Below are 23,586 nucleotides of genomic sequence, written 5' to 3'. Positions count from 1 at the left end.
TTAAATTTTTTATTTTTAAGAAATAAAATAAAATTATACTGAATAAATTGATGTTAAAAAAATTTTATTGAAAAACTAGAAATTTATTTTAACTATTTTGAAACTAAAAAAAAAATTTTACATTTAAAAAATTAGCATTTAAAATTATTTATTAGGAAATTTAAAAAGAAAACTTAAAATTAAATAAAATTATTAAAAACTCTGCATCAAAATCTTGAAACATTTATTTTCGAATAAAAATAACTTAAATTATTGTTATTACTAGTTTTGATCAACCGTGATAATAAAAATGATCCAAGTTGTCGGTAGTTTATTCAAAAGGAAAAAGGAGTATAGCAACAAACAAACAAACGCTAATTGCAGTCCTTTCACGGACACAACTCGTTACTACCTAGCCTATCTCGTGTCAAGACACTGTGACAATTGTTAAGTAGAAACGTTTATAGTTGCCGTATAATATTATAGCAAGTAATGAGCTATAGAAATCACAATAAAATAAATTAAAAATTGGTAGTTTGCAGGGTTATAATAATAATAATTAATTTTTTCAAGCGGCATGATGGCCGAGCGGACTAAGTCATTATCCCGTTAGTTTGGTCGCACATCATGCCGTGAGGCGAGAGTTCGAGCCCCGACGGTTGTTAGAATAGTTCCAACACCAACCGTTGGGGGTCGCTCCGGTAGCCGAACTGTATTTGACATGGGTTTTCTCTGTGGTTTCCCCATCGCCACTATTCCAACAACCGATCGAAAGGGGTGAGGAATAGGGTAAATGCAGTACAGAAAGCACAAGTCGGTCCACAGCCGCATGGAGAATAATGAAAGATATGTTGATAATAAAAAGTGGAGAATATATTGGAATATGTTGATAATAAAAAAGTGGAGAATATATTGATAATAAGAGTTGAAAGATTGAGTTTGATAATATAAAAGCGGAGAGCATACGTTGATAATAGAGAGAGACTATATGTGGAGACGCTGAGACAATCAGCCTTGTAAAAGCCAGAAATGGTATACAAGTAAAAACTCAAATAATAATAATTAATTTTTTCATTAATTCTCTTTTATTGCTTACAATATAATTATCGATCCTTTATATAAATAGAAGGAAAAAAATAAAAATATTCGAGGTTGTTATTGAAATAGAAACGGATGAATTGAAAATAATTGAGAACTGAAAATAAATATGTGAGTGGGATTTTGATGAAATTCACCGGGCATTGACTTGACACTATTAGGGTCTAGGAAAAAAAAAATATATATATATATATATATATTTTTTATTTATAATACTGATGCAATGAACTGTTTTTATTTAATTGTCGCGTATATATAGCTTAAATTTGTCTAAAAGTGAAGATGACCTCGCTTTCACCAATGAAAACTTTTTGACCTCAACAAATTTCTTTATGAAATAATAACGTCAATATTATTAATTTATCCAATTATTGTTTTTCCTGTGATTAATAAAGGGACCGTTTATTTGATTGATTATCTGTAAAACATAAATTTCATTTCATTTGATCAATAACAAACTATCATTTGATAAATAATGGCTCTTATTCTCTTAAATACTTGACTTATGTCGACAGTCTAATTAGCAGGAGTCTTAATAACTCCTTATGTTGTACAGGGTGATTTTTTAACATTTTGATGTAGTAATAGTTCAATTGTAAATTATTTGAATGATCCAAACCAAAATGTTATACCTTTAATAGATATTAAATGTTTTTTTTAAAGTGATAATAAATTTTTAACTAATTGTTTTATCGTACAATTTTATAAGAATTAAATTGTAGAATGTAATATTTACATTGAAAGCTCTAAAAATTAACATTAAAAGTTTGAATTTAGAAAAATGTTATCTCAAACTGTAATTTTTATAGTTTTAATTACGACGGGACACTTATAACTATTTATAATGTAATTTTTCGAGTTTTTTTTTCCGTAAAGATTCTCTAAAATGGAGTTAGACAATTTGCTAATTAGAAAGTCGATAGAATTCAAGCACATTAAATATTAATATTAAATCTTTTCTTGACAAGATTGATGAAATCATAGCGCGCTAATTTATATAATGATAAAAAAAAAAAAAAGTAAACAATAAAAAAATTAATTGAATTAGCAGAAGGATCCTAAGTAAAAAGAAGCATCGAAAGTTCATACACGTGTCGTCAATCTGCTTATACTTTTTTTTTATTGACAAAAATGACCCGGGGCCTTGAGAATTATTTTCGATGAGACTATACAGTAACCTTGCGGCCAGAAATCTACGCGTGGCAAATCCTTTTTTTTTTATTGTGTACTTTATTTCTTATTTTGTTTTCGTCTTATTCTCTTGAAAGTAAAGATCAACAGAAGCATGACAGAAGAAGAATTATTTTTTTTTTTTTAAAGTTACTTTTTATCTTATCAGCGAGGCAAAAATTAAACAAACAAACTACCGCTTCTACATTATTCAAATCCATAAAAAATAACTAACTGTATTTAAATACTAGAATACGTAATCCTAATAAATTAGTTTGTTTTTCTTTACATTTTAAAATTCAAGGTGAATTTTTATTAATTACACTCAACAAATGCAAAAAATTAAATTGTTTGTTTGTGATTGATCGAATTTAATTAAAAAAAAAAATTTTTTTTCTAAGAAATGAAAAAAATCACAACGAGTACTGGCTAATTTATTTCTTCTTACTTTTTTTCATAAATTTTTCAAGCTCAAAGACCGGTTCGCTCCAGAACGTAAACACGTTGGTCCAAACTATACACACTGTAAATAAAAACAAGTATTTTGATGTGAGGATTCGGTGGTCCTCGCTCTTCACATTTTTATTGCCACAATTTTATTCATAATAAAAAAAAAAAGAGACATGTCGCGTCTCTCTCATGTCGGTGCTGTTTATCAAAGCCTTAAACTTGAACGTATAGAAACAATATCATTTTCTTCTTTACTTGTACTTATATTTAATGTTATGCGAGCTTATTCTTATCAGCTATACAATAATTATCTAAAAAAAAAAAAACAAACAACAGCTTATTAATATTAATAAATTATATAATTGCAGAATATTCAGAAAGATGGGGAGGAGACGTCATCAGAAGCCGTCGAGAGCGATGAGAAGCCGGAAGCAACATTAAACGGATGCGGAAAAGAGTCTGCAAAAGCATCAACGGGTAATTACACAACTTAACTATAAATAATAGTATACAATAAATAGTAATAAAGTTGGATTAAAAGAGTACTCTTTTAATATTGATGCCTTTTATAATCTATAATAATTAATAATTAAATCGATGATGCGAATTTTGTTTGCATTGCATTTTTTAAAAAAGTTTCAAGTTTTAAAAAGAGGTAAAAAAAATCTAAAATGTTTTAGAGTGGAAAAACGCAGAGTACTCTCTTAAACTCTCACATTTCTAACGAGTACAATGTACTGTCGATATATTTGTGTGTCGAGTACATCAACTCAACTTCTGTTGTTTATAAAATGAACCCGAGGTCGCCGGGTACTGAGAGTAGAACTTTAGAATTAATTATTAATATATAATTGCTCGGGTTTAAATGCGCGTTATTTTTATTCGATAATTATTTTATTTTCGTGATAAAATGTTTTTTTTAATAAATGCTTAATTTATTGATACCGATGTTATTTTTAAAAATAAAAATATATACTCTATACAGATGTATTGCTCGAGATATAATAATTATTATTATATATTTATTTAATAACAAGCCATCAAAAAGGTGATGTGTGTATGTATGTATTTGTTTCATGACTCACGATTAAACAAGAGCCTCTGGTCACGAAACCGATGTTATACCCTCTTCGGGAAACTTTCCACCTAATCGTTTTAGTTGTTACAATTTACAATACCTTATTTTTATTTTTTACTATTAACATAATGATACCTTTCATTTTAAATGATACAGTTTAATCTTACACAATAAAAAAAAAAAAGATTAAAAATTATAAAATTTCACTGCCTCGATAAAATAAAATCTTAATTATTTATATCTATCAATTGATTAGCTTATTCCTTTTATATTATATTATCGGGAAATTCAAAACAAGTTGAATAATAAATATAATTATACTGTCCTACGATAACACAATAATTATTTTCCACAGCGCGTTTTTTAAATTCCATGACCTACGACACTTTATTAGATAATAAAGTTTATTTAACGGTGGAAAAATGTTTTCAGTTTGAGTATATGTTTATGACGGTAAACGATTCGCTGTCAGAATATTAGTTTTTAAATTAGTTACTATCTCACTCTTTTCATGGTCAACAGCCCTCATATATATATTACAGACATGTTTAAATAATATACATGCTGAGTATCGCTGTCATTATTTATTATCAGCAATTTGAAGTTTATGCTTATTTAAACAATAAAAAATTTGACAACAAGCCTTTAATTTAATGGAATTATTTAATAATGTATACTCGATTATATTAATTTTGTTAGACGACTAAATTACATGCAATAAATTGATTGCAACAAGAAAACTTATAATTTTACCATTAGTTTTGGAAACTATCATTTTTCGTAAAAATATTTATCTCCATAAATTTAAAAAAAATTTTTTTTAACTAATTAAATTTTTTACAATTTTTTCCTATTTAATTTGCAAATAAAATTTTTTTCATTCAACTTACATAAAATTTATAAAATAAAATAAAAGTAATAGTAATATAAAATAATTTATTTTAATTATTTTTCATCTTAACCTGAAGTAAAAACAATTGGCCTAATGATTAGATGAAGTATATAATACCGGCAAGTGAGCTGAGGAACATAAACATACATACATGTAACAAATATCACTTGTGTGTACATACAATGTATATATAAAATTACTTCCCACTATTTATTTTCCGTGGTCAATCTCTATGTATAGTATAATACACAAGACAGAGCCTGTATCGGGCCGGGTCCTCGATTCGCACACAAAACCGGTTTCGCAATTCTCCTCGTGTTATTAGACACCAACACTATTGCTATACACCTCGGTCTTTTATTTCAAATTTTTCCATCAGCTCGGTACACTATCCAGCAGCGCAAATAAAATGCTTTTTATCTTCAGTACATCATAATAAAGATAGAAAAAAAATTATTTTTATCATTATTTTATAGCTACTTGATGTTAATAACGGTAAAAGTTTTGTTAAACTTACTTATTACACATACATAGTCACTAGATAATCTCTATAATTTTAGCTGTCAAACGTATCAATGAACTGTATCATTTATCATTAAATTTATTTAAATACGCCATCAAGTATTCAAAAAACTAATTTTAAGATAAAAAATAATACAATATTTAATTGGCAAACGAAAAATTTATGTACTTACAATCTACAATGTATTATATTAAATTAAACATTTAAAATATGAGTTATAATTTTTCAAGCCGGCTGAACGCTGATAAACATCGGCCCTGAAGCATTTAAACCGCAATATTATTGAGAAAGTGTTCGTACCCATCTGCTGTACATTTTATACGCTTTTTTCTCTTTATTTATTTAATTTATCCTTTTTTTGCGCACTTAAGCATCTGAAAAAGTTTCTTTTTCGAAACTAAACCCTTTTGCCTGCGAATTATGTCAGCTAGTTTTTACGTCACGGCTTATGTCTTAACTTTTTACTTAAAAAAAAAAAAAAAAAAAAACATTTTTTGGAACAAGGATTTGGTATCAAAGAAAAAATAAATGACTTTAGTTTTATTAAACTTGTTATTGCAGCAAGTCTTTGGAGCTGAGTTGAATCAGGTGAAGTATTTGAGGGAGGATTTTATAACAGTGATACCAAAAGTCGATAGTATCCCACGCGACCTTCCCCTTGACCTTGAATTGCGTGGAACGCGTGCTGACGCTCCCTTTGTAACCAACAAACCATTACAAACATTAATTTACATGTAGAGATATTTAATAGTGCACCTACATCTATATTTACACTCAGCTCGTCAATAATTGATTTTATTTAAAAACTAATAGCTGAAATTAGAAATTCAGGTTCTTATATTTTCCCACGATATTGAGCGAAAAAAGTGCAAGTACTCTATACATAAGCATGTATCGTACATTTACATCGATACCAGTAAAGATTATTCAGTATTTGTACCAGAGACCGAAGTATAGACTACTTTAGCTTTTAGCAGAGCGCATGTGTGCAAAAACATTTAAACTCCCACTAAAGTGTTCTCGTGATGCTGTCGTTGCTACGTGGCACGTACGTAGAGGCCTTATATATATCCACATCTTCAATAAAAATCCTTCGATCCATCCATCTGAAATTAAATTTAATTTATATTATGTTATATAATAAAGTTATCATTTATTGCTGCATATACTTGCAATTAAAAGAAGAAAAATGATAAAAAAATTACCCAAGATGGAATTAAATAGATTGCAATAAATAACAATTATCTGATATCTGAATCCTAATTTGAAATATAAAATCTATAGTTGAAGCAAAGAAGGTATAGCTATAAATCGCTATATTAGAATTGCCTGAGATGGTGAAGATCAGAAAGAAGTATCTATAACTGTTAAAGATTGCTTCAAGCTCTTCCATTCGATATCATACATTTAATACTTCAAACATCTACCTACTAGAAGTATGATATTTTGTATCTTTGTCCTGCGTATGCATGCCGGATTTAGTATCGTGTGTTCACGCACGAGTAAATCTCCAACTTGGTGTATGTACGTGACCGGCTCTCAAATGGAGTAAACTCATACTTGCAAAGATTTACATTACATAGTTACAATATACACATGTATCTAGCGAATCCACCATGTTTGCCAGAGTTCTGTTCCGCGCACGCTTTGTACGGCGTACATTTAAATCCATCTTTCTTCACTGTTTGCCAACCTAGCTTGTCTTCTCGCTTGCTCATCCTCTTACACATACCGAACGATAACGACGAGCAAAATAAAACGGTGATGAAGTTTACGTGGCCGGGAATGCGCGCGCATCGTCCTTTCTTTTTACCAAACAACTATTTAAACATATATATATATATATATATATATATATATATATATATATATATATATATATATATATATCTACATATATATAATATCCATGATCGTTTCCCGTAGCTTGCAGCAGTAACATCTGCCATTGTATGTTGTTGCTGTTGCCGAAAAATTGCCAGCCCGTGACACTGTAATGTCATGTACGCATTTTAATTTTATTTTAAATAATAATTATTAATAATTTGCATTTTTAAATTTAACTTACCTCTGTTAAATTTCTAATAATTTTATAATGATTATGATTATAATATTGGATTCGAATGTACGAGACTAGACAGAGTTTCTCAACCGCTTATTTTAATTCTTCATATCTTCGTTGTAAATGACAATTTAATTTTTTTTTTAATAAGATAAATTATGATACTGATATTAACAGACATTTGTTAATTTTTTTTCAACAAAAAAAATTATTATAATTAACTATAATTAATCCCAAAAATTTCCAAATGTCAGCTGATTTTAGTATCATGAAAAATTGTCAATTTTCGATTACTTTTGGTATATTTTATTTTCATTGCTCTTGCAGATGACTCAGATGACATCTGTAAAACAATATATATTATTATAAGTATTTCATTCATCAAAAAAAAAAAAAAATAATAATAATAAAAAATACTTACAGTTGTTTTTATAAATGAATACAAATAAAAAAAAAATTTTTCTTCGAAATATTATTCTTCCAAATACGTCAGTTGTGTTAAGTCATTTTTTGTAATATTTTTAGTAAAATAGCAACCAATGTGGGTTTTGCATCATCCATTTAACTTTTAAATAAAGAAAACATATATACATACATATAAAATAAATGCGTGAGTGTATTTGTATAGTATTTTCTAGAGCTTTAGTTTTAGACAACGCACACACAGTCAGAATAAATGTGAGCGAGGAAGAAAGAACGAGAACTGTGCGGTGGAGAGAATGAGAACCATATAATGCCTACGTGACACACAGCGAGGAGTAGAGGGCGTTGGCGAAGTCGCCTGATCTCAGTTGGTCGGCGCGCGGAGCGCGGGACAAAGAGCGGTTTGAAAACGAAGCAAAACAAAGGTTGCCTGGTGGGGGATTAAAATCGCCGGGGAAGTTAGTGGTGGTGATACAGGGTTGCCGGGCTCAGTCGGAAACCAGCTGCCGAGTAATGAGCAGTGCGGGAAGGTGATCGCGAGCGTGGCCAGATGTGTTAGCCGAAGGATTTTAAATGCGCATCCGAGCCCTGTTGCCGCTTAATGCGAGAGGCTTTGCGATAGCGAATAATAAAATTTATAACATCAAGGGATTCTTATGCTACTTGCCTAATTATTCCCGGTTATAATTATACTTTTGTTTAACATTTGAATTTTAAATTTCAAATACCTTCGTGGGGGAAAATCAACAGTGACAAGTTGCGGAGAAGAGCCTGAAAGCTTTTCGACGCTTTTTTTGGTTGGCCGTATGAAAGGATTGAGAATAATATTCTGAGAAAGCAGGAAGAGGAATAAATATTTCTGAGTATTTATTAAAAGAAGGAGAAGAAGAAATAATATCAACAACTGGAAGAAAAGAAAAGGAAGTTTTTACAGATACAGAAGAATTGACAGAATAATTCTATTGAAAAATAATTACAAGAGGAGTGCAGTGTCAAAGTCTGTGATAGTATTTATTGAAAAAAGATTTTAAAAATATTTAAAACTCGACTCGTAATTAAAATAATAATTTTAAAAATAATAATAACATCTATCTTGATTGTATTTCAGAGTCGATTCCGCTCAAAGTACATCTTATTGAGCGGCAAATAATAGATAGGCTTTATATATTTATTTATATCTGTGATACACTGATATACAACGGTCCGGAACCCGCGGCTGCTGATTGTTTTCGCTGAGAAGAAATAATAACAACTAACCAACCAACGGTCAGCCTATTTTATATAATAATAACTATTTTAAAATTATAAAAAAAAAAAAAAAAAAACGCGACTGCTGTTTTAGACAGAAGGTACGTTATTTTATTTTTTCTAAATAAAAGAGTGTATATCATTGTCATCGTGGTGATCGGTTGATAAACCGAGTCAGCTTCTCGATACGAAGAATACAATACCATCATAAATAAAATAATAATAATAATAATAGTTATCTATAGAACTTGTTATTCCAATAACTGCGGGGCGATTGTTTGTATATCAGTAATTAAAAATATAAAATATCTAGTGTATAGGTGTTTTTGTATATACGACTGACTCTTTTTTACAATTATTGATATTGGTGCGTGATATAAATATTGAGTAAGAGCAAAGGACAGCCAAATAAAAATATAAATCTTTAAATTTGTATTTAAATATAAAGACTCGTTTGCATTGTTTCGTATTTTGCAACAAAGTTACAAGTTTCAGAGTTGTATATTAAACTGACAGATTCATAATTATTATAACTGCTACTATAAGAAGAAAGATGGTGGAAAAAATATTGGAAGAGCGTGAGGATGGTCGTCAAGACGCCGGAAGAGGTAAGAATTTTTATTTCACTAAACAATAATAATAAAAATGTATTCATAACTTTTTTTTTTTAACTTCCTGAACTGAAGATCTAGGATTCCAAGAGTAGTAATTTTTTCGAGGCTACTACCTTCCGGTGTTGTTATAAAACAACTAAAATAATTCGACAGATATTCTACAGGCTTCCTGATATAATACAAACACATATTCACATGTATAAGCCGGGTATTTGAACTATTCTAATTCCCGAAGACAATGAAGCACGTAAAGCCATTCACTTCTATGGATTTTTGGAATTATTCAACGCTGTTACGCAAGAAAATTCAAAAGCTTTTGCGTATACATCATAAATGCATCATCATACTCCATTAGTTAACATGCAGTTGGTGTTTACTCATACTTTTGCAATATTTGTCGTCAAGCCAAGACAATTAAAACTTTATTGTAACACATAGTCCCTAAAAATATTAACAAATCAACATCTAAGTCGCATTTGCTAATATTGTTGTTTACTTTAAACCTAAAATAGCCGGTTGTTTTTTTTTCAGGCGTATTTATGGTCTTTGTTATTAATACAACAGCAAGTTATAGCTTGATAATCTTGGATTTTGTCATCGAAAAGCGGAAAAAGAAGAAGAAAAAGGTTGCGTTATTATTCCCCACAGAGATTTGGGATTTTCCAGGTCTAAATTAACCTTTCTCGTTCTTTGTTGGACACAAAAAAAAAATCAAAGCAATCTGTCGACGTTGTTAAAATTTAGTATTGAGCATTGCTGGCTAACCGTTGCCGGCAGTTGGCAGCGTGGTGTAAATTATTTTCGAGGAGTTCAAGTGGGTTAGTTGGATCACCAGGACAAAGAAAAGGGACCACCAGAAAACGTTTGGTAGGGCAAATCGAAACAAAGAACCACAACTACACACACTAATATGCCTACCTAACCATGAGATACACATAATAATACACACTTTTACTTTGTAGATGTAAAGGAAGTAGATAGTGGAGTGAGAGAGAGATGGCAAAACAACAAGAGGGGAATACAAACAGAATAACTTGAAAGAGCTGTTGTTCATGTCAAATTAAACCGTTGACTAGTTTACTTGATTTACGTTTCTATTTAATGGAAATAATAATCCATTAAAGGGACAAAGGGACTTCATTTTAACATCATCAGTATTTAATACTCATCATGCTCGGTCAAATATATTGTCAGTATCTCTCGCTGATTGTTATGTAACAGTAACAGTCTTTGACCATTAGCCGGGTTCACAATAGAGCTATCAATTGCAACCGTTCGTTTCTTTTGTGCCATTTTAGCTTAATTATTAATTATTTTATCAAAGACCCTTCACTGGGCTCATGGTGAGAACATTCCAAGCTTTGTTCTTTATTCATGAATTCCTCAAATGTTGACGGTATCACGCTATTGTCTTCAGTCAATTATCTGCTTTGAGGAAAAAAAAACTAACAGAGCAAGCAATAAATTGTAAATAATAGAAGTAGAGATTTTGTTTAAAATCTTGTCTCGTCTAGCGTGTCGCGGTTTTGCAAAAAAGAAACTGAAGATTGGAGCGAAAGGTCGAGCGTTAAATCACAGGCTTCCTTTCGCGATACCGGAAAGCAATTTAAGTATTATTTTTAAAATTTATCTTAAATTATTGCTGAGAAATAAATTTTATTTAGATAATTATTGTGTCCTCAAAATTTAAACTCCGTTAAATATTTATATTATTTATATAAAAGCTAATTTGTGTGTTTATTTACGATACGAGTTATATAAAAATTAAAGAGATATTTAGAACAAATTTACCGAGCGTGATGATGTTTATGACTTGTAATTTAATAATTTACGCAAAATATTTCCCACCAGATCTCTTGATGTTCAGCGACTAGTACATACAATATACATATATATATATATATATATATATATATATATATATATATATATATATATATATATATATATATATATAGATGTGTGTGCAGACAGATAGATGCATATATAATAGCTGCGGTTGGGAATTGTATGAGTATATATCTTACTTGCACATCTTTGGTGTTTAAAATGGCGTCGTTCCTTTTCTGTGCCAGTCATTGAACTCTCACAAACTAAACCGAGTTCTGTAGCAGTCGGCAACGACCGTACCAAAATATACTTACGGTCAAGATACCAAGAAGTGCAAATCTAAATTGTCACGCTCGAAATCACATTTAAATTTATTGTTACAGACACTTTTTATTTATGTTAACGTTTAAAATTTTTTATCATTATCATCGTCTATTTTCTCAAGTTTCTTTTATTTTTTTTCTCTCGCTATTTATTTTATCTTTACGCTATCGCCAAGTGTTGACTGTTGCATGAGAAAATAAAATCATCGCGTATTTTATCACGATAATTTAACTATTTTTTCCTCGCCGTTTATACATTCTCACCAATAATTATTTTATATTGTCTCGAGGTTACTATTGTGAATAATTTATTATGATATATCATCGCTATCATACTATTCAAATTTTTTTTTTTTTTGATTGTCGCATATCAGTCTTATAATTAAATTAGCTGATATAATATAAATCACTTAAACCAAATTATTCTTTACGGTCAGCAAATAAAATATTACAATACTAACTTGGTAAATTTTAAAACAATGCATGTGTAATAACTAAACCGATATTGGCTGCATTAGACAAAGCGTCATCGTGACTCACATTTATTATTAGAAATTCTCAGGGTCTAGTTGATAAATATACAAGGCATTATAATTTATTTTCTTTGATTTCTATTTCATTTTATAATAACATCACTATTATATTATTTAAAAAAATTTTTTTTCAATCATCTAAATATTTTTATGATGATACTTTATCAATAGTGCATAAATATACCTGGATGTAGAGTCTAGATATATCCAGCGAGTTCACCTGGGCGTTCTAGTTTTGTCTGATTTCTCTTGAACCCATGCTACTTAAAATCCACGCCCACTCATTGCTCTCACAAGCATCAGCCAACACAAGTGAATTTAAAGTTATATACATTTATATTCTCGTATGCAAATATCGCTTTATATACATTTATTGCATTAAATAAACGAGTAAATTTATCTATGTACAATAAATTCACTGCAATCACAAATAAACTCATCATACAAATATTTCAATTGTTATTCTCGGGAAGAAGTATCTCCGTTTGATATCCAGTAGCGTCCCAGGGTTAAAAAAAAAAAAAAAAAAAAAAGAAACATTATTGTTATAAAAAATGAAACACAAATCTAAAGAAAATAAAATAAAATTTCATTCAGTAGCAAGTGAAAAAATAAAGCATTAATTGTTTATTATTTATACAAATCTACGGGTCGTAGCGTTGCGCAATTAATTTCAGCGCACTCGACATTTTAATTAAATAATTGCTGATTTGTTTTTTAACAATACACCGATGTACCGGTGCAATGTTACTGTTTAACGTCGAAATTTAATTTAATTTAATTTTTCTTTTTTTTTTTTTGGAAAAAAAATTATCTTTCTCAGTGCGTTCTGCAAATCTAACGTCCTGAGTGCAAGCTAGAAGCAAACAAGAGAATTAAAAAAAAAAAAAAAAACCCTGGCAGAACCCAACTGCGAATGTATACTACGGGGACAAAATAAAACCACCCCTCTGGCTTCTATTAGCTTCTACACTCTTCCCTGCTATTCTCGTTAGGGATCTCTGGTACAGAATAGAACACAGCGTACCGTAAGGAATAAAAAACTATCCTGGTAGCTTATATATAATAATAAAAATGAATGAGAAAAGTTAACATTTTATTTCAAACTCTTCTGGTGTATAGTAGCCGGTAGAACTTTTTACTCTTGTCATTATTTTTCGAATCCTTTTTTAACTGACGACCTTTCCCGGATGAATTCACTGCCAGCTGCTGTAGGAAGTGTTCTTGTTATAAATCCAGTTATTTTAGTTCCTCGTGAGTCATGTAATATACATAATAAAAAGGTGTCGGTTGTAGAAATTTTCAGGAAAGCCATTTTTTAAAGTAAATTATTTCCTTGATATTGGAAATTTTTATTTAGAGTTTAGATTAATTTAATTGAATTAAATTTTTAATTTTTCTATTTATGAAAAATATTTTTTAAAAAGAAATACATTTATTACTTTAAGACTTGATGGTTAAGTGGCGCTACTCTTTTTTAATCACGTGGAAAGAATAGAGTTCAAGCCCGGTCTTAGGTAAATTTTAATAATTCTTAATTTCAGTAAAAAAAAAATTTTTTTTCAACTTAAGAAAATAATTAAAATTTTTTTTTAATCCAAGAATAAATTTTTGAAGGTTGTAAAAAAATTTAATCGAAAAATTAATCAATCTATATTAATGACAGACTAGCAACTCATCATATAACACATCAGCAATTAATAACTCGCCTCGATTGCCAGATTTAAATCACCGGCTGAAAGAGAAAGAAAGATCAGGTTACTTACTAAAAGATAGTGCCCGACTCTCGTCAATTAATTTTCACAAATAGGAAAGCTTTTTGTTGACAACTAGTTTCGTTTACTTGCATTTATTCACCCGACAAACTTTCTCCCTCGTGTAGGTTTACCGTCTTACTAGACCAGGTAAATAAAATAAAAAAAAAAAAAATAAACATACAAGACAGCTCTATTTAATTTTCTATACATTGCGGTCAACGAACGTCAGACACCCACGTCATCTATCTTTAGTTTATTTCAGTCGCGTTTATATTATATTATTATTATAAATAAAATAATCAGACAAGGCCACGGTATTATTTTTGTTTTAATCTATTGACGGCTATAATTAAATTAATCGATTAAATAAAATGTTTATCGCCTGATGCAGTTATCTGAAGATGAAGAATAATTTTCAACTCTGACGTCAATAAGTGACCCGAGGTTGCGTCATGTGTATTATAAAGCTGTCTATTATAGTGGAAATAAAATTTTGAACCTGGACAAAAGTACCGGTTTTTATTCTTCGTGATCTTGCGCGTGTCTGGGCACTCGTTATTGCTCATAAACCCTCATCAACGTAGTCTTGCTCTTGAAGGTCTTGCCATTTCATCTTATTCTCTTTTTGCTAGACTTACACTCAATATTACTTGAGTGTTCATGTACTGCTTAAACTCTTCAATGCAGACTGAATAATAATAATGATAATAATTGCTGCTTCTCAATGAGGTTTACAGTTTATTGATCTACATTTGCCCTTCAAAGTTTGCCTCTGCAATAGAGATATTCACCCGTACATTGATAAGAACATTTATTTTGTTTGGGAGAATAAATTTTTAATTAAAAATATTTTATTCAAATTAAATTGAGTAAAAAAAAAAAATTTGCAATCAAAATATTATTTTTAATTTGAATATATTTTATTTTATTAAAGAGTTTTTTTTTACAAGTTTATTTTTTTATCAGTGTAAATTATTTTAAGTTAAAAGAAATTTTTTTGAATTAAATTAAATTTATTTAAAAGAAGATAAATATTTTAATTCGAGAATTTTTGTATTTCATTTAATTTAATTTAAAAGAAAAAATTATTTTTTGATTTTTATTGGATCAAAAAATATTTTTTATTAAAAAAAATTTATAATTTTTTAGTTAAAATTATTTTAAAATGTCAAATTAATTTTTTTTTAAGAACAAATTAAATTTTATTAAAAAATTTTTTAAGTTTAAATATCTTGATGATTAATTTGAAAAAAAAAAAAAATTTAACAACAAAAAATTTTGTTGTTTCAGTGGATGGCAATCGCAGAGATGTGGCTTCAACTGGAGAACCACTCAGCTCAGTCCATGCAAGACAAGAGGAAGCCCGACGTAGACGACGTAGGAAGCATCGTTCGGGCTCATCTCTCGTCTCGTCATGCTTCCAAGGTAAACACACATCTCTGTCGCGTGTGCTTCAACAAATTTATATATTCACACAACAAAATATTTGTCATACTCATACACAATTAATTCCAACTAATACCCGGGTGGTTACTGTTGCATCTGCACGATAATGACTCAGATAAGGGAGTTCGAACCCAGTACGTGTAGCGATGATAAAACGGCTTAAGTGTCCGGGTTGTACTAATTTCGGAGCAGGTTGATAAGTTCTCGTGGATTTGGAAATATCTCGGTAGGTATTTCTTACTCTTCCTCATTACTTATTAATTAACGACTCGGAAAATAATTTATTTCGAGCGATAATAAGTAATTGATCAGGCCTTTGATAAAATAATTTTTAAATTTTTATATTTCTTCTTAAAAAATATAAATTTTCACTATTTTTTAGAATTTATAAAATCGCAGTAAAAAATTATGAAAATTAAAAATCTTGATTTTATTTTTCGGCCAAAAAATTCACAAAGTTCTTCATTGAAACAATTGTAATTTTTTTAAGAAAATATTTATCAAAACAATAATTATTTGGGGCGAAATCAAATTTTTTTTAACTTCAATAAGATTTTTTCAGGCCAATTTTTTCTTCTGTACAAAAGATGCATAAAAAAAATTAACTTTAATCAAGATGACACTTATATGTCAGCTGACAACAGTCAATTTATTAAGTTCTTATAAAAAATCAATTACAGTAATAAAAATGCTTTAAAAAATTCCACTAACAATTTTTTAAAATCTTCACATGTGAAATTTTTTTGTTAAATTTATTACATAATAATTTAATTGCTAAAAAATTTCTAATGTCTGTCAACTTCAGTGTCATTAATCAAGTAAAATTTCTTATATTAATTGAATAATTTTTTTATTTAAATCAATGCATTAAAATTCTAAAAAATAATTATCCTGGTTTAATTTATTTATTTATTTTTTTTTTTTTTTTTTTGTAAAAACTAAAACGTTATACGTTAGTCATTTGAGATTTTATCTCTCTCCAAACATTCCAGAGCTGTGTTTTGTTAACATTCCTCAGAGTACAGAGCATTGAAGAAGGAAGAAAGCCTGGAGTGATGAAGTAACTTATTCAACCTGCACAGCAAAGTTAGCTGGTGTAAAATCCAAACGAGACAGTATCACTGCTTCACTCTTTAATTTATCTTCTTTAAAATTTCCTTCTTTGCTTTGCCTGTATAGACCGTACTTGCATTTTGTAGTGGTAGCAGTTTAAACTGGTAGCTTTGACGTTCTTTCTAGAACCTTCTAGAGCTCAACTCCCAACTGGTACCGGCTTGAATATAATTCTGCGCATGTTCGTCGGCCACCGCTTAGAGTCGAGGCCAGGAAAATTAATTGCTGATGCAGAAATACGTTTTGTTCAGTATTCACCATTCGGCATCACTGATCTATATTTGTATTCATATAAAATAAGGATCCAATATATATATATATATATATATATATATATATATATATATAAATGCAGATACATTGATGTGTCAATAATATGTGCAACGACCGAGTTTAGACGTATCGAGACTCGAGAGTTGCGTCATCGGGCGATGACCGAATCAATGTCCCACCTTGCTGTGTAAGCGTACTTTTTATTTTCTTCATTTATTTTCCCACTTATTATACACTGCACACCTTTTCTTGCTCGTCAATTACAGTATCGCCGATTTCTTAACAAGAAATAATAACTTCCGCAATGACACTGCCCATCCGCTTTAATTTCCTTGTTTTCTTATTCATATCTGGGGATTTTATTTAAATAATTTTAATAATTGATCGATTGGAATTTTTAAGAGAAAAAAAATTTTATAATTTTTTTTTAATCAATAAAGAGACTTGATTGATTGCAGAGAGCTGATTCTGATGGTTGAATGTATTTAATTTAATGATTAATTGTACTTGGCATGATATTTGAAAGTTAATCAGGTGGAACACGTCAAAAATACTTAATTGATTTAATTGAATTTTGAAAAAAAAAAATTTTAATTGTTGATGTAAAAATATAATACCAAAATTAGAAATCTATTATTTTTTTTTAATTTTTTTATTACAAATTAAATTATGAAAAAATGTAATTAAAAAATTTTATATTTGAAAATTTTTTAAAAAACTTAATTTTAAATGGACTTATTAAATAATAAAAAAAAAATAAAAAAGTAAAAAATAATTTTTAAACTTTCTATGATGCATTTTATATAACAATAAAAGCTTAAAGTGTTTTTGATTACTGTAAAACTTTTTTATTACATCTTTTGACGAGTCTAAATAAGAACTCGCAATAAGAGTACATTAAAGACAATTTAAAAGTTTGTAACAGTTAAAAGTTAAAGCACAATTTGAAATTATTATTAGAATTTAGTGTACTGGGTACAGTATTGTATCCATTAAATCTTGAATGGATATATACAAGAACCGGTAATGGTTATGCTATTTAAGGTAATAATTTTTTTCGACTTTGACATGCCTAATCAGAGAGACGAAGAATTAAAACCGGTTCTTGTAAATACAACGTGCTCTTAACTGTATTGTAAATTATAAATTATAGATGAAAATATGTTGTAATAAAAAATTTTATTTGCAGAACTGTACAAACTGACGGGCGAAGTGTTGGGCGAGGGAGCGTACGCTTCAGTGCAAACTTGCACATCCCTCTACACAGATCTGGAGTACGCGGTTAAGATTATTGACAAGATCCCCGGGCATGCTCGCACCAGAGTCTTCAAGGAGGTTGAGACTTTCCATCATTGCCAGGGCCATCCGAATATAATCCAGCTGATCGAGTTCTTTGAAGACGATGAGCGGTTCTATCTTGTCTTCGAGAAGATCAACGGCGGGCAATTGCTGAGGAGGATTCAAGAACGCGTTCATTTTAGCGAAAGAGAGGCCAGTCAAATTGTCAAAGAAATTGCTGGAGCGCTTCATTTTCTTCACAAAAAAGGTTTGTTATAATTAATAATTTTTTTAATTATTTAAAAATTTTTTTAAAATAATTTGAAATGTTTTTAGTTATTTAAAAATTATTTTAAAAAATTCAAAATTTAAAATTAGTATTAAAAAATTTATTAATTAAATATTTTTAACAATAGGTATCGCACACAGAGACTTGAAGCCAGAAAACATCCTGTGCGTCCACCCAGACAAATTAACGCCAATAAAAGTTTGTGACTTTGATCTTGGATCTGGGATTAAATTCAACAACTCGCAAAGTCCTCTGGCGACACCACAACTACTAACACCAGTTGGCAGCGCAGAGTTTATGGCACCAGAAGTTGTCGAGGCTTTTATCGGGGAGTCAAATTACTATGACAAACGTTGTGATTTGTGGAGTCTTGGCGTGATAATGTACATTTTATTGTGTGGTTATCCGCCGTTTTACGGCAACTGCGGCACTGACTGCGGCTGGGAGAAAGGGGAAAATTGCCAGGCGTGTCAAGAATTGTTGTTCACCAGCATTCAGCAGGGGATTTACGATTTTCCAGCCAGAGAATGGAAAGATATTTCCGAGGACGCCAAGGATCTTATTCGCGGGCTGCTTGTCAAAGACGCCCATCAGAGATTGAGCGCCGAGTGCGTTCTCAAACATCAGTGGATTAATCCTGGGCCTACTATCACTGTTGCTGGCAACAGGCCACTCATTACACCTGAAATAATAAGGTTATTATTTAAGACATTTATTTTTCAAATAAATTATTTAATTTAATTTAAAGACAAAAAAATTAATTTTTATTTTATTTATTTTGTTCTTTAGAAGGAACAATTCCGCCCGTGAACTTTCAGCGTTCGCCGAGTCAGCAATGGCAGTGAATCGTGTAGTGCATCAGCACTTTTCAATAAACCACCTCGAAGATCTGGCTGAAACTCGCGAACCCAGGCTGTCGACTTCCTCGACGGACGATGACAATCATCCTTACGGTCATATGTCTGATACCAGCAGTGAAGGCTCGGAGCCCAGCAAACACTGTGTTGCTCACTCTTCCAGTGAATTTGATTCAAATTCACGCCGCAAGTCATGCTCTATGCACTCAACCATCGAGCACAGTGATTCCAAATTCATCGGCGATAGTCGTCTCAACGGCAAAGACGCGCTGACTCATCTCTACGGTCTATCACCACCGAGTGAGAGTAAACTGATGCAGCGTCGGATAAAAGCACGCTCTAATCTTCTCGAACAACGTAACCCAGCAGTCGTCGCATCACCAAGTGGCTGAAAGAGTATCCTTCACTATACTCATCGTACAAAAATCTCCTTGCTCGCCGTAAACTAGATTTCTAAATTATTTTTTGTTTTTTATATATATATTCCGTTAGTACATCATTGTCAGTAATAATATTCAAATTTTTATTTTTTAATAAACATGCCATATTTTGTCAGTCAATGGCGATTTTTTATTTTCAGTAATTGCGTATTGGCAACAACGATTAAAAAAAATTTTTGGGCCCTGTCATTTGTTATAATCATATTTAGTAGCAATCTCTTAAAAATCTTTATGCACATGAAAACACTTTCTATTTTTTTTTTCTTATCTTGTTATTCTCATTTCAATTCACATTGAGCGCGATAAATAACATATAATTTACTTTAATGTTGAAATTATTTTATTTCTTTAGAAAAAAAAATTTAATTGGACAATTATACACACCACGTCTTTACTGAATGCAAGACAACAAAAAAAAATTTAGTTCATTATGTTATTTTGACGATGTAATTTTTAATTAACTTGTGTTGTAAAGTAAGCACGTAATTATTAAATAAATTTATTATTGTTAATATAATTAAATAATTCTTATTACGATGTGCGCTTGTGATTTGAATAACAGTAGGAATAAAAATCGAAAGTTATAATGTGTTGCTATAATAATATTGAGAGAGAGAAAAATAATATCAGCGCTTTTTTTAATTTATAACTTAAATAGACTGAGGCCATTTTTCGTATCGGTTTTTTTTTTTAAATTAAATTCTTTGATAATGTCTCAAGTATCACGTAGGATCGTAGTCTGTAAGATTTATCTAAATAAGTGAGAAAAAAAAAACTTGTTAAAGTAGTACCTGTATCGTGTGCGAAAAAGGCGGCAGGGACATTTTAAAATAAACAGAAAGAGAGTATACGAGCGAGGAGGAGAAAGAAGTGAAAATAAAAGTTTATAAGTAGAATTTAAGCGAAGAAAAAAAAAGTTATAAAACAAAAAAAAAGATGGTCACATTGATCGAATAATTAGCTTTATGTATAAAAGTATAAATATAAGAATTATTATATATTTTATCATCGATCCCACCGCCTACTGATTGGAAGTAAAACAAAAAAAAAATAATTCAGTTTGCAAAATATTGAATGATAAAAAAAAAAATATATTATTTAATTTTTGTCGACTACGTTCCACGCATATTTTTATATGTTTGCAGTATTTATATATTTTAGTTTATCAAAATCCATTAGTATAACTTATTGGATTTTTGGTTATATTATTTACGTGGAATTGTAAATTTTTTTTTTATTTAATAAAAAAAAAAAATATTGCTCTATAAAATTTTACTTTGCCAGAAATATTTAATTAAATTAAATGCGATGGATCTCGCAATTTTTGTTTAACTTTCTCAGCATAAAATTTTTTGTTTTATTATTTTAATGTAATACAATGTCTATCTCAAGTCTTTTTTTGCAACTAAACGTAGAGGTGGAAAAAATTTTTGTTACTCAGGGTAAACGAGAAAATATTTAAAAATAAGCTGGTCACAGTGATTGTGTGAAAGAAAAAAAGATTGTTAAATAAATGATCGATGCCACAAAACGAATATATAATTATATCTATTATATTCATAAACACAGAATCATTACATTCATACACTTAACATAATTACACGATTAATACAGCATTACATGGTACAACTATACATTACTCACATATTAACTGACAGAAAGGTAGAGAGAAGAAGAAGAAGAAGAAGAAGAAGAATATAAAGAAAAAAGAGTAGACGGCGAATAAAAAATTCCCAGTTCGATCAAGTCTCATTGCATAAATATGTATGTCTCAAAGTGCCCAGCTCTTCCGCCGAACACGATAAGAGTCCTGCGAGTCAGTATCGTCGTGTAATATTATCTTAGTCACGTAGGAGTTTTTCTATTAGATTCTCTGACAGAGTAACTGAAACGTAATTTAATATTTTTTCTTTTAAATTAATTAAAAAAAGGTGAGCTAAAATTTAGTTCTCATTAATTGACAACGAGACGTTTCAGTTGCTCTATTTGGTGATGACAAAAAAAAAAAAGTCGTGTACATACGAATCTATTGTGTCGAATGAGGAGATAAGAGTGAACAGTAAACAATATAAATATGATTCGAGGTATGAGAGGGAGAGATGTCACAAATAGACTCGGAAATCAGTGGTTTCTATTTTATCTAAGAACACCAATGTGCATTTTTTCTCAATTTCAATCTCATTGTAATTGTTATTGTAAAGAGGCCGCTGATTGTTTTTTTAATAATTATTAATGGACAGTATGTTGGTTGCAATATTTTAAGAACTCTGAAAATAAAAAAAAAAAAAAAAAAAAATATTAATTACAATCATCGATACTATTTGTTAATCGAGTCTCTAACTGATGTAGCTCGTAGTTTATTTATATAAGTTTATAAAAAATATTTAAAATTGTCCAACTGTTTACCACGCGTGAATTATTGTCAGTACAAATATACGGGCAAAATTAATAATATTATTCCGTGTTTAGTAAACCACGGAGGAAAGCTTCCTTTATAAGTGAACAAAAAAAAAAATACAAAAAAATAATAATAAAAAATAAAAATAACAAAAAAAATTTCGTAGGTTTAATAAGCGTGTAATGATGATGTGTGTGTGCCAGTATGTGGATGATTGAAAATTTAAGAATGTTTTATGAACATGATAAGAGAAGTAATGCATTAAAAATCGTACTAAATGGCCATAAGTGAATGAAAGTTTATGATTATATTAAAAATTTAATTAATCAGTGTATAAGTGAGTGACATACTTTATTGTAGAGCAAGCTTGTTTATTTTTTTTTTTATTTTTTTTTTAAGGTACCAGCGATATTGACCGTCGAAAGCCATTTGCTAATTAACATTAGTTTTGTTAATTTCTAAATCTGACTGTTACAACCAACAAATAAATATTTTCTTAAATTATTTTTTAATTAATTTACACGTTTAAGTTTGTACGCGCAAAGCTCATGAACTTTAAAATTGTCATAGATGTATTAAGATCCGGGAGCTATTTTTTTTTAATTATTAATTGATTTATATTGTGAATATTTAAATCATGAAGTAATAAGCTTGTAAAAACACAGGTCTGCAGTGAATTTAATAGAAAAGTGATAACCAAATACTTGATGATTATAATTATGAAAATAAAAATATATAAATATACTTGTTTCGCCATTGTAATAATGTATACATTGAGTATGAAGGGGTGTGATAGGCGAAGTATAAATTTTCGTTACTTTTTTTATAAATTAAAAATAAAGAGAATAAATTCTAATACGAGGACGAGAGGAGATTAATATTGAAGAATAATTTTAATAAAAAATATTAAAATTATTTGAAATAAAAAAAAAAAAAAATAAAGACATTTTATGTTTTTGAATTGATTTGTGTTATTTATTTTTGACAACTCTGGCTTTTTATTAACAAATTTGTATTACACTAACATCGCTATAAATATTTATTAGCAAAATAATTCAGGCGCTGTAATTCCTGTTTTCCTACGCCTAAGCATAATTTTATTTATCCATTAAATATTTGTAAAAAAAAAAAAAAATTAAGTAAAGAGAGTGTGTAGAAAAACGCTCACTAGACCAACTGTTACTTATAAATACGATGATGCCTACATGACATTGTTAGAAAAAATTACCCACTTACTTTCCTACAAAATAAATATCCTCTCCGTCCTACCTCCTACGTCCTGACCTCATTCTTATCCATAAAAATGAAAAAAATATAAAAAAAAATATTTTTTATTTTTCAAAGCCCAGTAGATTATATAAAATAATTATTGAAGTAAAAAAAAATATATTTTTGACGCGTTGACGTTATAATTGTTAATGCGCTTCGTTGTAGTTTTAAAAAATGAATAAACAATGTATATCTTATTAATTGTACGTTATGCTGAATGATTTACCGAGTTAATTTGCTTGC

The 23,586-nt window shown here is 29.4% G+C and overlaps 1 protein-coding gene and 1 long non-coding RNA gene across 6 annotated transcripts in view; one reads left to right on the top strand and one right to left on the bottom strand.

Annotated features, from left to right (window-relative positions):
• Positions 1–23,035, top strand: part of LOC141534331 (MAP kinase-interacting serine/threonine-protein kinase 1) — a 37,416-nt gene extending 14,381 nt beyond the window's left edge. The window contains exons 2-6 of one of the 2 annotated variants that reach the window (XM_074253638.1): positions 3,066–3,174; positions 15,271–15,405; positions 18,002–18,358; positions 18,507–19,074; positions 19,169–23,035. In XM_074253638.1, the coding sequence (XP_074109739.1) occupies positions 3,066–3,174; positions 15,271–15,405; positions 18,002–18,358; positions 18,507–19,074; positions 19,169–19,628 (1,629 nt within the window). In that variant the 3' untranslated portion in view covers positions 19,629–23,035. Of the gene's footprint in view, positions 1–3,065; positions 3,175–8,206; positions 9,532–15,270; positions 15,406–18,001; positions 18,359–18,506; positions 19,075–19,168 lie in introns of those variants that run through there. The other variant, XM_074253639.1, reaches the window with a different exon arrangement.
• LOC141534369 (uncharacterized) lies at positions 3,190–14,928 on the bottom strand. 4 transcript variants are annotated; one of them, XR_012480404.1, is made up of 6 exons: positions 11,565–14,928; positions 7,674–7,817; positions 7,259–7,595; positions 6,618–7,181; positions 6,396–6,554; positions 3,190–6,296 (listed from the first exon to the last, which is right to left on the bottom strand). It is a non-coding gene; the product is annotated as an uncharacterized LOC141534369 (long non-coding RNA). The 4 variants fall into 4 exon arrangements; XR_012480403.1 differs by having other exon boundaries at positions 6,622–7,181; XR_012480401.1 differs by having other exon boundaries at positions 6,396–7,181.
• Positions 23,036–23,586: the final 551 nt, after the last annotated feature.

The sequence above is a fragment of the Cotesia typhae genome, unplaced genomic scaffold (genome assembly GCF_013202065.1).
Source record: "Cotesia typhae breed Kobodo isofemale line unplaced genomic scaffold, CoteBio_Ctyphae scaffold_13, whole genome shotgun sequence".
In the NCBI taxonomy this organism is placed as follows: Eukaryota; Metazoa; Arthropoda; class Insecta; order Hymenoptera; family Braconidae; genus Cotesia; species Cotesia typhae.
This window is presented reverse-complemented; position numbering and strand designations above follow the sequence as displayed.